Genomic DNA, 15656 nt, shown 5'->3' with positions numbered 1-15656 from the left:
CTAAAGTTCTGTTTACTGTCACATCTCCATACCCACATGCAAAAATAATTAAATGCCAAAAATAGATTTTTTGGGGAGAAGGGAAATAGGAAAATTACAAAATCTGCCACTCCTGTGTCACAAGTATAGCCTTATTTATACTAGAAAAACTAAAATAGCATACCAAATTTACAGCACAGATCACGTGACTCTGTTGCATCATTCACCCAACTTTATATATTTTCTGTCTGATCCTGTGAGGTGCTGAGCATCTTCAGTTTCTCTTCATATCAATAAGAGTTGAGGGCTCTCTGCAGCGCACAAAGTCATAAGCCCTTCGCTTACAAACTTTGAAGTAAAAACCTTGTTGCTTGATGTCTAAGGAATCCGGTGCTATGGTACTAATATATATGAATGAAAAAGTGACAAGTTGCAATTATGATCTGTTTTCTTTTTAATTTCAGCTTTAACTGATAGACAGGAAAGTGCACTGATTGAAATAATGCTGTGTACAATTCGACAAGCAGCAGAATGCCATCCACCTGTGGGAAGAGGAACAGGGAAGAGGGTATGACCTATAAGCTTTGAAACAACATACGTTGTTGAGAGAGAAATTCTGTTAAATTCTGCCTTTTTATTGTTTGTTCTGTTATTTTAGTATTCAGGTCTTTTATGGCCCTGATTTTTTGACTGTACTGAATAAGAAGAGTGTAAAATAGTTTAGTCCCAAAACCTGTTTAAAAAACAAAGTCAGTTTTTAGTTTTAAAAACTTTCTTACATCAATAATTTAGGTGCTGACAGCAAAAGAGAAGAAAACACAGCTGGATGACAGGACAAGAATTACAGAGCTTTTTGCAGTGGCACTTCCTCAGTTATTAGCAAAAGTAAGTTTAATTCTATTTGGAGGCAGTGGTTGTGTGTTGTCAAAATGTTAGGCAAATAGTGCATGTCTCCCAATGCTCTGTATGTCATTAGAAACTACAATATATTTGATACTTGTTTTGATTATGTGTTAGTAATAATTAGCTAGGTCTTATTGTAATAACTCCAAAACAAAAATCTTGTAGGCCTTAATTATTTTTGTTAATTTGACAGTATTCTGTAGATGCAGAAAAAGTGACCAACTTGTTGCAGCTGCCACAGTATTTTGACTTGGAAATCTATACAACAGGACGATTAGAAAAGGTAAGATAACATAAAATGAAATTAAAGAGGGGAAAAAACTGAACTGAGACCTTGTCCTCACTGAGATTTCAGACATCAGCGCTGCTAGACTTGTGAAAACCGCTTGTGTAAATGCTGTTTGTTCTGGTGCATCTATATGAGTGAAGAAAAGGCCTGAGCTTCATGGTCTCCACTGGCTATTTGTCTTAGAGAGTGTCAGAGCCTAAGTTTGCTTTTGAAAGATTTCTTGGTCAAGGTCAATAGAGGAGAGAGTCTTTCTAGACAAGTGATTGTCATGTAAGAGCATCCCAGTTCTGGGCTATCAGGGTTATTACATTTCAGAACAGGTACACCATTTGGGGAGAGAAGCTTGTGCTAAACTTAGTTGTAGCTAGTATAATTAGGTTCGTTCTTCTGTAAGTACTAAAAGTAGTAAAACATAAAACTTGCATTTGAGAAGTGTCAATTGAGCTACATGGTTGTAAACTTTTTATTGTTAGTAAAATTGTTTATGGTATTACAATTTGAAAGGTGATATATTGACATTTTCTCCCTGCGGTGGTATAGAGAAAATATATTTGATACGTGTTTATAAATACAGGGGTTGCTCTTAAGTTTTTCTGTTTTGCTTTTGATGACTAGATATTACCACAATATTGCCTGTATATCATACATTTAATTATAACACAACTGAAAAGTTTTTCTTGTGACCATTATGTACAAATACAAGTATTTGAGAGTGGGAAATAAATGTTGTTCTATACACTCTGCAACCATCACCATTAATTCAACTACTATCTAAAATTTTTCTTTTGTATTTAAAAAGTTAATTTTGGTACGTGTTTCAAATTTGTAGTCTTCACTGTCCCCCAGTTTATTTTTTGTTTTGTATTGTACTGTATTGCTACTCTCGCTTTCTCTAGAGAATTGGCAATTTTCTAAAATATTGTTCTTACTTTCATGACTGTCATATTGAACATAACAAAACAATCTAAAAATCTTTGCTTTCATAACTAGAATATAATTGGAACTTTGTTTTTACTTTTGTAGCATTTGGATGCCTTATTGCGACAGATTCGGGATATTGTAGAGAAGCACACAGATACGGATGTTTTAGAAGCGTGTTCTAAAACATACCATGCACTCTGTAATGAAGAATTCACAATCTTTAACAGAGTTGACATTGCAAGAAGTCAGTTAATAGATGAGCTGGCAGACAAGTTTAACCGACTTCTGGAAGATTTTCTGCAAGAGGTATATCATGTGCATGAGGATCTTTTTCATATCTTAACATTTTCATTATATCTTGTTGGCTTAGTATCTGCAAAGCATGCTAAATCCACTCTAATTTACAAAACTTTTAATATAGTAGTCATAGTAATATACCATTTATATATAATATATATATCATTATAGTAATATACCATTTCAAGTCTGGTGAATCCGAGTCTTTTTTGTTATGATATTAAGTTGGTGGTGATTCTGTTTACTACCCTTTCAACGTCATGTGGGTCAAAATCTGTTGGTGATTTTTTAAAGCATAACTTCATAGTTTGTCTCTTTATGCTATTAAATTCACTTGGACCTTCAATTTTTAAACAATCAAGTTGCAAAATTTATATATGGTGATTAGAGTTACTTAGCTTGTAGATTTTTCAAGTAACACTTTTAATTGACACCCATACTTTCTATTATGTGGCATTTCATCTTTTTTTTTAACCTGTTTGTTTTTTATAAGTTCAGTATATGTAATCATCAAAGGCACTTGTTGCAGCATTAGGAAGTATTTTTTGTTTAAACAATCCTATCCCACTGTTCAAATATTAGTAGGACGTAAACACAAAGGATGAAGATGAATTATGTAGAATGTAAAAAGGACTATCCTGGGAATAAGAAAAGGAGTACTTGTGGCACCTTAGAGACTAACCAATTTATTTGAGCATAAGCTTTCGTGAGCTACAGCTCACTTCATTGGATGCAGTACCCTGTAGGGTATTTACCATCCTGATTTTACAGAGGTGATTCTTTTACTTTTGCTTTAATTAAAATTCTTCTTTTAAGAACCTGATTGCTTTTGCATTGTTCTTAAGATCCAAGGGTTTGGGTCTGTGTTCATCTATGCAAATTGGTGAGGATTTTTATCAAGCCTTCCTCAGGAAAGGGGGTGTAGGGCTTGGGGGGATATTTTGGGGGAAGACGTCTCCAGGTGGTCTCTTTCCCTGTTCTTCGTTTAACACGCTTGGTGGTGGCAGCATAGGGTTCAAGGACATGGTAAAGTTTATACCCTGAGGAAGTTTTTAACCTAAGCTGGTAAGAAGAAGCTTAGGGGGTCTTTTATTCATGTCCCCACATCCCTCCTGGCCAGAGGCAAAACCCTTTTACCTGTAAAGGGTTAAGAAGCTAAGATAACTTCGCTGGCAGCTGACCAAAATGACCAATGAGGAGACAAGTTACTTTCAAAGCTGGGGGCCGGGGGGGGGAACAAAGGCTCTGTCTGTGGGATGCTTTTGCCAGGAACCAATCAGGAATGCTCTTCATAACTCCTCAGAACTTATGTTAAGTTAGTAAGTAATCTAGCTAGAAATGCGTTAGATTTCCTTTTGTTAAATGGCTGGTAAAATAAGTTGTGCTGAATGGAATGTATATTGCTGGTTTTGTGTCTTTTTGTAACTTAAGGTTTTGCCTAGAGGGATTCTCTGTGTTTTGAATCTGATTACGCTGTAAGGTATTTACCATCTTGATTTTACAGAGCTGATTCTTTTACTTTTTCTTTAATTAAAATTCTTCTTTTAAGAACCTGAAAGCTTATGCTCAAATAAATTTGTTAGTCTCTACGGTGCCACAAGTACTCCTTTTCTTTTTGTGGATACAGACTAACACGGCTGCTACTCTGAAACCTATCCTGGGAATAGTGGCAGGAAAAATGTAATGACATTAAGACACATCAGGTACTGGAATTGTTTCTCAAGGGAAATGGTGGAAGTTCCTTTGCATGTGACAGCCAAAATGAAAAAGGACAAAGGGTGAAATTTTCAAAACTGCCTGAGTGACTTTGGTTTAGGAGCCTAAGACTCATTGAAAATTAATAGGGCTTAGATTCCTTTGTCACTTAAGCACCTTTGAAAATTGTACCCAAAATATTAGAAACATTAGGGAATAATCCTATATTGGTACAATAATGGACAAGATGGTCTTGTTTATATCTTTACCATCTGTAAGTTCTGTGAAGAGGTTCACCTCAATGAGTGACTTGAAGCTTTTATGCTCTTATGACTGTTACGAAGATTGATATGGTGTTTGGAATGCTGCATTGAGTCTTCACGTTGTATCCTGGCTTTTCTAGACATAAAGCAATTGTTTCAGGTTTATATAAGATAGAGTAAAAATCTAATTGGCATTCCATTGTGAATGGTACTTTTAATCAAAACATTATAATGCAGGCTCTTAAAGTGGGGTGAGGAGATTGACCCTAATTTATCTATCTGTCAAGCTCCACTTATACCAGCTTTCAGGAAGAAGGCATCTAAGAACAATGAGTTCTGTGGGGCAGTGACCATGTCTTCTGCTGTATTGAAGCATCTAGCACAATGGGGTCCTCTATCCAGATGTCTTTTGGGTGCTACCACAATCTAAATTAATAATACTCAGTCTAATGATTGGATTCAGCACAAAAATTGAACTTTTTTCTGTTTTAACTTTTTGGTGTCAGAAGCTGAAAGATTTTGCTGATGAATAATTTTTAAAGGAGCTTTGTTTTCTGTATCGTTATTGTTGCTTATTCATGTATTCCTTTATGGCAGATAAGTGTTAGGCACTCTATAAATCCAGTGTGCATAAGTACCCTTTATTCTTGATATATTTCAGTAGAAACTGAAAGGAACCCCAACTGAAATCTGTCCTGTTAAAGACAGTGTAAGCCATCTTGTAGTATCTAAACAAAAAAGAAACCACAAAAAGTGATTTTTCCAAAACGCCATGAAAGATCTGAAAACTTCTTTGCAAATTTCACAAACCAGTTTTATGGCTTCCGTATTCCACTGACTGTGAATTTCCAAGAGGATATTCTCCTCAGCTACCCCACAGTGAATGGGAGCATTAATGCTATAGTTAAACCAAATTTTTCTCGAGGGTTTTTTTGCATAATAGATCTGTTAGTCTTGCCAAGGCCCTGCATAGACCTCTACATGAAAACAAATTCTGCTACAATATTATTTTATCTGTGTGAAGTAATTTCATTCCTACCTCCACTTACACACTTATGGCTCATAGTTGGAAATACTCGTTGATGTTGAACATAAATGAATTTCTCTATTATTTTGGAGGACGGGATTTTCTGCAACTTGGCTCTACTCCGTGGGCTTCTGTTTCTGTGGTGATGTTCAGCTTCTCCTTCCCAGTGTGTGCCAAAGGGAAGAGCTTTAGTTGCTCATCTCCCTTGCTCCCTTAGTTCTCAGCTACTTCACTGTACTACAAGCTGCCTTACTCACCAGCTATGCTTCTGGCTCCTCCTGCTCCTTGGATTCCACCTCAGAATCCCAAACAGCAGTGCCTGCCTCATTGAAACAATGCGCAGAACAGGCAGTAAAAACCCAGTTACTACCCCTTTGAGAGGGACGATAGAAAGCAAGAGGTAGCTCCGAGGAGATAAGTCAATATCATGCACAAATGGCAAACTGAGAAAGAAATGCTGAAATCCCAGTGACATCTTGGAAAAATTAGTACTATGGAATCCATTGTGTCCTGATTTGAGATGAATGGAGCATCTGCCTCTTAGATATATTGTTTCAGATTGTCTGTGGACTCAAATAGGACTTTCTGTGGGAAAATCTGTGACCCAGATGCTTTTGGGGGTTTGTGGCCCATCTTCCTCCTGCAAATGCAAGATTATAAAGGTCCAGGGAAGACTAGAGTTCGGGCTCCAGCCTGAGCCCAGAAGTCTACCCAGCAATGAAACAGCCCAAGCCCTGTGAGCCTGAGTTGTCTGGTACAAGCCTGCCACGGATTTTTTTTTTCTTTTTTTGCTGTGTAGACATACTTGAAGAAAGCAAAGCCCCTCTCTTCCTCAAAGAATGACAAGCTCTCCACCCTCTAAGTAACTGAAGGAAGACTTGGACTTCAGTGGGGAAGATAGTTTGGTTTTTTTATTCTCATTATTATCCCTGGACTCTTATTCAAGTTGGACTCTTATCCTGTCCTTTAAAATCTTAGAAATAAAGATTTTTTTTTCTTTTGCAGCATGTGTAGCTCCATGTAGATGCTCCCTAACCTGGCTACAAATACAGTGCAAATTGCAGACCAAAATGTGTTGGGAATTCAGAGAAATTAAGTCTCCAGACCTCTGTCGTCCTCTTTGTGATGCTGCTCTTGACATAACTCTGTTAACATTGTATTGTTAGCTGTTGGTAGAAGAATTTTGTGGGTCTGGGCTTCAGAAACAGAAGATATATCTAGATCCCACTTGATGCAGGCCCTCTCTGATGGCATCAAGTTGTATGAGGAAGATCTAGGATGTTGCCATTAAGGAACCCTCAGATCTTCATAAGTTTGAGCTCCTTCAGGATAGGAAGGAGAAACACCATCAAGTCAAGTTTAAGTAGTTAAGGGATCCTCCCCCATGGTCGTTTCATAACAGATTTAGGTATTCTGTTCTGGGCCTTTTTTCCAGAAGCTCCCTCCCTTCTCCAAGCAAGCAGAAATGAAGGATTGCTGGCTTATCCCCACCAATCATGGGAGACTGAAAATCTGGTCTAGACTAGTACACTCATGACTGACTTTTGAGTATTGTCAACAAGGACTTGTGCCATTGCCTTTGTCTCTCCTTCTCTTCTCTACCACATGTATTCTTACAGTACTAGGGGCCACCCTCAGGAATCCCTACAGAAATAGAAATTGGCAGTTGAGGTGCTAATGATCATATTTAACATGATAGAACTTTCTATCTGATGATCTCAAATCACTTTACAAGACATGGTAGGGTGAACTTTTATAAATCTAAAATTAAGCAATTACTTCAAATCTGTTTTGCAAAATAGAAAAATATTGTTGCCATTCTAAAATGATTGCAACACCTCTGCAAGGTCAGTAAGTAGTATAACCATATTTCAGAAGATGAAACGGAAGTGCAGTGTTAAATGACTTGACCAAGGCTACAAAGGAAGCTCTAGGAATAGGTCTCAAGTCTCAAAGTTTGTTGCCGTAGCCAGAAGATCTTTCATCTTTATGGTCTCTATGTACAACCTCTCCTCAGAAATAGCCCAGTTGGCTGCTACCACAAATAAATAAATAAATACACATCATGACACTTGGGCATTTCCAAAAATAATCGAAGAAATTTAGCAGGATTTTGCTATGTGACTCAGCTAGCTGAATTGAAACTGAACCCAGATTGCATTGTACTTATAGGAGTTTATTCAAACAACAAAGAATCAACTCTGTAACTTAAAGTATGTGTTGAAGTCCTTTGATTTGTTGAATTTAGTTTGGATAGAATTATTAGCATTTCAGAGTATTTTTAGTATGTTGTTCATACTTGATCCCTAATTTGTGAGGTTCTCTCCCTTGTTTACGGAACTAATTTGTTGTAATTTAGCTTTTAAATATCTAAAGGAGATTTCTTCTAGTAAAAATTTTAAACATTTATATATATCATCTTCATAGGTGAGTCAGATTACCAGAATAGCCTTTCCCCAGATAAGCATAGTGATGATGTATATTGCCTGCTGGTCACCCGCTTTATTCAAGAAACTTCAGTTGCCCCCCCCCACCCCCACCCCCAGCTGCCCTCTTGTTGAAATTCTCCGTCAGCAGCAGGAACAACCTAATTGTTAAAATTAGTTTGATAGTGAAGTGTACCCCAGTGACTAATTAATAGTAATTTAATGTCTTAGGTACGGATAGCCATATGGGTGATATGTTATGTTTGAGTTGTCAGGGTACTCATGGGGAGACAGGAGAGAAGTAAGGGGTCAGGAAGAAGTTTGGATGTAAGGTACAAATCAGGGAAAGAATATCTGTAAGGTTTCCTACCTATCTCTTTTGGTTTAGAGTTGAGCCTGTACATGTTCCTAAAGGGTTTACTGGGCTAGGTTGAAGGTTTCCATATTTCTTTGGCTAGGTGGAAAAAGGATGGTTTTAAGACTGAGGTACTTACCATATCAGTACTGACCAATGGTCCATCTAGTCCAGTATCTGTTGTGTAACAGTGGCCTCTGCTGGATTCGATGGAGAAACTTGAATCACCTTCAGAATACACCTGCCCAATTGTTCTGTGCTATGTATGCCATATAGAAAATTTCTACCTGATCTTAGCTCTGGTGAGCAATTTATCTGAAATGTGAGGATTGATAGTTCTCATGACTTATTCTAGCTAGTATTTTGTATCTTGTTGTAATACCACTTTTCCCAACACAGATATGAATTATTCCAAAATGTGTTGATGCCTTCAGACTATTTAATTTAAAACACTTTTTACTGCAACTCTTACAACAAAATAATTGTGTAATAGGGTGAGGAACCTGATGAAGATGATGCTTATCAAGTCTTGTCTACATTAAAGAGAATCACTGCTTTCCACAAGTAAGTGGAATCTCAGCCTGAATATCTTGATTTTCATATTTGCAACATACTATTGTTTCTTATATTATTAAATTGACCATGTTAAACTTTGTGCAAAACTTATTTTTTTGTTTGGTTTTAATTCGGAGCTGTGCATGACATTGGCAAATCTTGAATAGAAGACTATTGTAAATACAAAAACATTTATACAAAAATATACTCATGATTTAAACTGAACTCTATCTGGTTTCTTTACTAGGACAGTTAAAAGCATAGAGTAGTTATTAAATGCCAAATTCTAGAATCAGTATAATAAAATATAACCGTTTGATGTGTTACAACACTGCTTCATTTCTGCTTTCTCTAGTGCTCATGACTTGTCAAGATGGGACTTGTTTGGTTGCAACTACAAATTATTGAAAACTGGTATTGAAAATGGAGACATGCCAGAACAGGTATTTAAAATATGCATGTATAACAGTGAATATACTTCGTGAATGTTTATATTGGGATTTTTTTCATCTAACTTTTTTTCTTAATCACAGATAGTTATTCATGCACTGCAGTGTACTCATTATGTAATCCTTTGGCAGTTAGCAAAAATTACTGAAAGCAGCTCCACAAAGGTATGTCATGCTCGAGTGGTAAGTCCAATTGAATGTATAATCTTTATAGAATTGTGACAGTCTGTTAATTTCCTACTGTTATCTGTGTCACCTCTAGGATCACTCCATCTACCCTCAATTTTTAGGGCTGGTGGAAACTTTTTGAAATTAAGATGAAAAATGACTTTTTTACACAACTCCCTGAATTCCTTCCGCCTTTACTTTTGCCTCCCTACTATTTAAAATATAACATTGTGTCTGTATAAATAAACAAGCTGTAGAACTTTAAAGATCTGATTTAAGGTAACAGTAGCAAAGCAACTCAGATGCATAGCTACTCTGTCACTGTGATACATATCAGAATAAAATTCTTAATACAGAGTAGTGAACTAAGTTTACAAAATACAGTATAATCAAGGCTCTTTGTGCCCTACAGGGACTGGATCTAAATTGTATACAAGCCCTGAAATATCTGTGGTAATTCATTTAAATGAAGAGGTTTTTATGTATTAAATTTCATAAAACAATCTGTGCAGTATCCTGCAATTTGTTTCTGTATTGCTTCAGCCTGTGCTATTTTCATGTTTTTGACATGCGACAGATTTTTTTTAGTGATAACTTCAATAATGGAGTTATGCATTATCTGGAAAGAGCTGAAGATTTTTCAGCCGTATAGGGAAAACTTGAAACTCCTAGCACTTGAGAACACATGGGATTACAGCGTGGAATGCAGTTGGCTAGATGCTTCCACTAAAATGACCATCTGTGAAATAGAGAATAATGTTGATTCTTTGTCATCATTAGCCTTCAGACTTGACTATCATTTTAAATTGATTGGTTAATTAACACCCTAAAGCTGTTGCTCTGGGAATCTACAGACTCAGGAAGACAATGCTACATCACTTTGCATTCAATTCAAATTTTTAAAAATAAAGTTTAAACAAATTCTTGTCAATTAAAAAAATGTAAAGGAGTTCCAGATATTACACTTCTGTCTGAACGTGTCAATTTTTGTGACTTATGTTTTCAGGGGGCGGGGGGGGTATGTTTGTACAATAATATTTTCCTCTCCCTTGTTGCTGGGTGAAAGCTGCTAAGACAGGGGGAGCGGACTTGGACTATACACAGGGCACAATGAAACTGCCTATAAACTGTGAAATTAGCTGTGAAATGAACATAATCTGAAAAAAGGAGAAATTTTGCTCCAATCCTTTCCACTATCATAATAAGTATTACTTGCCACAATAGCTGGACAAAATTTTCTCATACAAATGGTAAGATGGCTCCGTTCCTTAAAGATTTATTTGCACCTACACTGAAACACATTGATGTGGCAAATTTCAGAGTCGCAGGATCATGCAGTATTGGGATCCACGGCGTAATCCTGTTTGAAAATCGTAGGGAACAATACTCGAAACCTTTGAAAATATTGGGTGTCATTTTGGGGATGGGGAGGAGAGATGGGTATCTAGCTTTGAAAAGGCTGCATGTGGTGTTCCGAATGTAAGACAGCATTCTCAGTTACTCTTTCTCTGAAATAATGCTGCTGCTTGCCTCTCTCCTAGGCTAGAGACGTTTAGCCTTATTGATAATTCTGTGCACTTCATAACTTTTATGATTGACCACTCGTGAGCTTGAGGTGAGACTAGAACTTGTGGTCTCCAGCTCCTAGCCCAATTAACCTTTCTTAGCCCAAAGGATAAGAGGAGGAGGATACATCTTAACTGTGTCCAGTCAGAAGGTCCAGTTTTGTGGAGGGTTTTTTTCTCCTCTCCCCTAGGTGATGGGAGAGGTATTAATTGGCCGCTTCACTTTGAATGGTCCCATGAAATACGTGTAAACTGCTTATGGTAGGCTGTTCCACCTTGTATTTAGCTGTGACATTCGAAGTATATTTCCTTGACCTGAAGATCTCTATGTAAGCTTGAAAGCTTCTCTCTCACCAACAAAAATTGGTCCAGTGAAAGACGTCACTCACCTTGTCTCTCTGACTTCAGAATTATTTTCTCTACTATGTTGACTACTTTTTTTTTTTTTAAAAGGAAATATCTGTTCAAAGGAACATAGGTGTTAGTCTTAGGAGGATAAATTAGTGAGTTGATGATGCAGCCATGTGCACAAGATTCATTCAGTTTTAGCTAGGCTTACCTAATTTTCTGGAGTGCTTTCACAGTCGGAAGTCTGTGAACCCAAACACAATCCCTCCCTCACAGGTTCTTTTATTTTAAAAAAGGAAAAGTGGCAGGGAAGTTTTGTTCACTTTTTTCAAATACTGTCAGGGGGAAGGGAAAGGAGAGCTCCCATTCATCCACTCATAGGAGCTCTTTAACCAACACACAAAGAGGAGAGAAATCACAGCTTCAAACTTGAGAGCTTTTCTCTGCTCCTAAAGCATATCTTAAACTCAGTCCTCTAAGTATGTTTCCCCCAAGTATATTGGGGTGACGAAGTATTCGGTCTACTACAACATGCCTCTGTCAAGTTCGTATGGGCTGGAATTTTCAAAGGCACCTGAAAGTTAAACAGCTAGCTCCCATTTCAATCAAAAAAATATTTATTCATCAGTATAAAGTTGAAAAGTGTTAAACTGTATTTAATTTCTATTTAAAATGTTTTATTTTTAAAGGAGGACCTTCTACGTTTGAAGAAACAGATGAGGGTATTCTGTCAAATCTGTCAGCACTACCTGACCAACGTAAACACTGCTGTTAAAGAGCAGGTTAGTGACTATTCTGAGTCTTACTCTTTTATACCAGTGATTTGATGCTTTTAAAAGTGTTTAAACAATCTAAATGAGAAGTAATTCTTTTTGCATTGCCTGCATGGGTATGTGATATGCGCAGCTTGCTGGATGCTCAAGCTCAGTGAATAGCTGTGTCCAGTAGTGCTGTGCATGTATTCTGCCTCAGTCCCCCTGGGACTGGGTAAAAGAGGTATCTATGCCCAACTATAGCTCATTTCGTTCTGACAACCGTAGGCAGCAAGTATGAACTTTCAGGAAATGTTATTACTTCATAGATATAATCGAAGTTCTTTGTTTATATTTAGGAATAATGTAATGGAAATTAAATGCCCAGTAGGGTTAAAAATTCTGTGTTGTCAGCGGACATAGTTACAGTTGAAGCAGAGTCTGTTCGTTTCTGGCTTTGTCCCGTCTTGGGATAATCCAATGTCTGTTTCTGACAAACATACTTAGGACCTTTTCCATCCAGGATTGTGGGACATGGTCTCAATTTTTGCTCTTTGCGCAAGTCAGTCACCAGCTGTCTATGCAGAGACCAGAAAGGTCCATTAGAAAGAAATACCTCTTGGAGATGGATATAAAGACATTATTTTCTGGCACTGATTTGCTTGAGTCTGTACTGGGATCCTAATCTTGTTCTGTTGATTCAGGATCTGGTAGTTTGTGAGGCTTGGTTGCTAGATCAGCTCATGTGTTTGGATCTGATGTCAGGGCTTCTTCAAACCACTCTTCAGGAATTGGATTCAGTTGCTTTTATGCTTTCTGTTCTGTTGACCTTTGGCTTTGATCACTGGTTGAACTCCTCCAGAGTAGTCTTTCTGTACTTACTTTGAATTTGGTTGTCATCTCCTATCTTGGCACCTTCACCAATGGGGCATGAAAGTGTTTTCACAAATAACAGATGGCGCCACCTTTATCCTCAGAAGAATGGAAGGATGAAGATGCCACTGATATTCCTGTCCCAGAAGGTCATCATTTCTCCTCATCTTCACCAGACAAATCTGTGGCCCTCCTGACAGCACATAAGAGAGTGTCTTCCTGTTCTCAGTTCTGGTTCCCTGTGCCACAGTGATCCCTGGCAGCTGAGGTTGGATGAAGTCCTGGGGCGAAAGGAGGAGGATAGAGACTGGAAGGGATTGGACTGAGATTGTATTGACCCCATTGTGCTTGGCTCTGTACAAGCACAGAACAAAAAAACAGTCCCTGTCCTGAGGAACAGATGGCTTTTTTCTCCTCTGTTGTTGTGTAAAGATCCAGGCAAACAGAGAAAGTAACCAAGGCATGTCTCTTTTGTGACTATTAAGGGAAAATAGTGAAATTGTGTATAGAAAAATGCTGTGAAATGGACAATTATCTAACTAAAGGACAAAGGAAAAATACGTAGAGAAAATAGTTCACCTATAGTGAGAGCCCCGTGAAAATCTTTTTATTTACAGTTTTTCAGGCTTTTTTTGGGGGGGGTGGTGGTGTAATTTTGTTTTATCCTTCCTGGCGGCAAAAGGAGGGTTGAGTCCCCTCCCTGAGGAGTGGGGACAGTCAGGTCCTGTCCTCTGTGTTGAGAAGCCCTGGAGTGGTTAAATCAGCTTCTGCCAAAGTTGTAGGTAGCCCTGTAGGGGAGAAGGTCATCATGACAGAGGGGCAGTTGGGTCAAACCCAAGCAGCGCTGTGACTCTTTCATTCAGGTTGCAATGCCTGGAGCAAGAAGCCATCACTAAGGGGTGAATGTGTTCTGTTTCATTTAGTTTCATCAGTTGCTTTTTGTTTTATTCTTTGTTTTCATTTTATTTTGTGTTGTTTTTGCATTGGCAAAAAATGCGGGCCTCTATCTCGAGTGTTTAAGTACAAAATTTTCAGACTTTACTACTGTGTTGGTTTTATTTTTGAGTGGAGGACCCCTTATATTTTCCCAGTTATCTTGCTGCTTTTAAAAAATGCTCCACGATACCTTTCAGACAGAACTTGACATCAGAATTTCCTATGTTAAATCCTATAAATATTTCAGTTTGTAATAGACTTAATCTTGAGAGTGCCCTTTTTTTAGAGGGTCTGATCCCAATTCAGCCAGCACACATATGAGAGAGTTTATTCATGTGAAAAGAAAAGGAGTACTTGTGGCACCTTATCTTTTTGCGAATACAGACTAACACGGCTGTTACTCTGAAACCTTTATTCATGTGGGTAGTCTCATTGCATCCAGTTGGACTACTCCATGTGAGTGAAGTTACTACTATTTCTTTAGGATCATGCTTTGAATGTAAAATATTTTCTGCATTGGGAATGTAAGTACCTTTTTTGTTGTTTAACTTCCAGTTTATTTAAAATACAGTTTCTGATGAAAGAGCAGAAGTTTAAGAAATTCAATATAGGAAGTCTTTGTTTCTTCTTTCTTTTTTTTAATAGGCTTTCACTATTCTGTGTGATGTCTTGATGATCTTCAGCCATCAGATTATGTCAGGAGGGCGTGACATGTTAGAGCCACTTGTTTACACTCCTGATTCTTCATTACAGTCTGAACTGCTCAGCTTCATTCTAGATCATGTCTTCATTGACCAGGATGATGACAGCAATAGTGCAGGTGTGTGTGTGTATATATATATATATATATATTGCTAGAAGGCAAAGTGAACACAGCGAAAACACCTGACATTTTATTTTTATTTTATTTATATATATAATAAAAATGTCAGGTGTTTTCTCTGTGTTCACTTTGCCTTCTAGCTTATGCACTTGCGTGTGCTCGCTATCCTATGTCCATGCTCTTATGCACTCTTGCCAGTTCTTGTGTACATGCAAACACAAGAGTATCCATGAAGATAGAGGCAGCCATTTGAAGCTATTCATGATTTTGGGATGTTGGAAGTAGTTCTTGGGAAGACAGATATGGATTGGTAAACAGAAAACGGGGGAAATGACCAAAGGAACACGATAAATAATTTATCACATGGATATGTTTCTAATATGCATGTATGTACGTGCCTAGTAATAAAAGCAATTTAAGTCAACATATTGTAATTGTTTAGGAAGCATCTTGGTTTTGTTTGGTAACTTAAGTTATCATATAAGTATTTGAACAGTAATGCTGTGTATAGAGAGAAATTGTTTAGGGTGTAATGTAAGAAAGGAAACATTTAGATTGAATATTTGCAGGGGAGTGGGGGAGACTCAGGCAGACTTATTAGGCTGTAGAATAGTCTCCCAGGGAAGTAGTAGAAGTTCTATCACTTGGGATGTTTAAAAATAGACTAGAAACACTAGAAAACATACTATGGGGAACAATCCAGAATTGGCAAGCAGAACCATGAGGTTTTTTCCAACTCTTATTTTTTTAATACATATGTATGTAAGAAAAAATCCTGTAAAATAAATCTTTCTTTTTGCCCAAATAAGGGGCCCCAACTTGCTGCTGTTGAAGTCCGTAGTAAAATGACCATTGACTTTGATGGTGCAGTATTAAGCCAAAAATTATTTATAAATCTTAAAATTTTAATATACGGGGAGGGGAGAGGCAACCAAAACCCATAACACAAACACATTGTGTGTGAGCTGTTTTACTTATTTAAGAATCTGAAAGGTTTACTGGTTAGAGCAAAAGAGTCTGGACACCAGAGTG

At 37.5% G+C, this 15656-nt stretch overlaps 1 protein-coding gene across 1 annotated transcript in view; it reads left to right on the top strand.

The window, feature by feature from the left end:
- Positions 1 to 15656, top strand: part of STAG2 (STAG2 cohesin complex component) — a 183447-nt gene that overhangs the window by 127969 nt on the left and 39822 nt on the right. Inside the window, exons 16-24 of the mRNA XM_077826345.1 lie at positions 444 to 547; positions 772 to 864; positions 1076 to 1165; positions 2195 to 2398; positions 8649 to 8719; positions 9066 to 9153; positions 9244 to 9324; positions 11930 to 12022; positions 14447 to 14621. Of these exons, the coding sequence (XP_077682471.1) occupies positions 444 to 547; positions 772 to 864; positions 1076 to 1165; positions 2195 to 2398; positions 8649 to 8719; positions 9066 to 9153; positions 9244 to 9324; positions 11930 to 12022; positions 14447 to 14621 (999 nt within the window). The remainder of the gene's footprint in view (positions 1 to 443; positions 548 to 771; positions 865 to 1075; positions 1166 to 2194; positions 2399 to 8648; positions 8720 to 9065; positions 9154 to 9243; positions 9325 to 11929; positions 12023 to 14446; positions 14622 to 15656) is intronic.

The sequence above is a fragment of the Eretmochelys imbricata genome, chromosome 9 (assembly GCF_965152235.1).
Source record: "Eretmochelys imbricata isolate rEreImb1 chromosome 9, rEreImb1.hap1, whole genome shotgun sequence".
In the NCBI taxonomy this organism is placed as follows: domain Eukaryota; kingdom Metazoa; phylum Chordata; order Testudines; family Cheloniidae; genus Eretmochelys; species Eretmochelys imbricata.
This window is presented reverse-complemented; position numbering and strand designations above follow the sequence as displayed.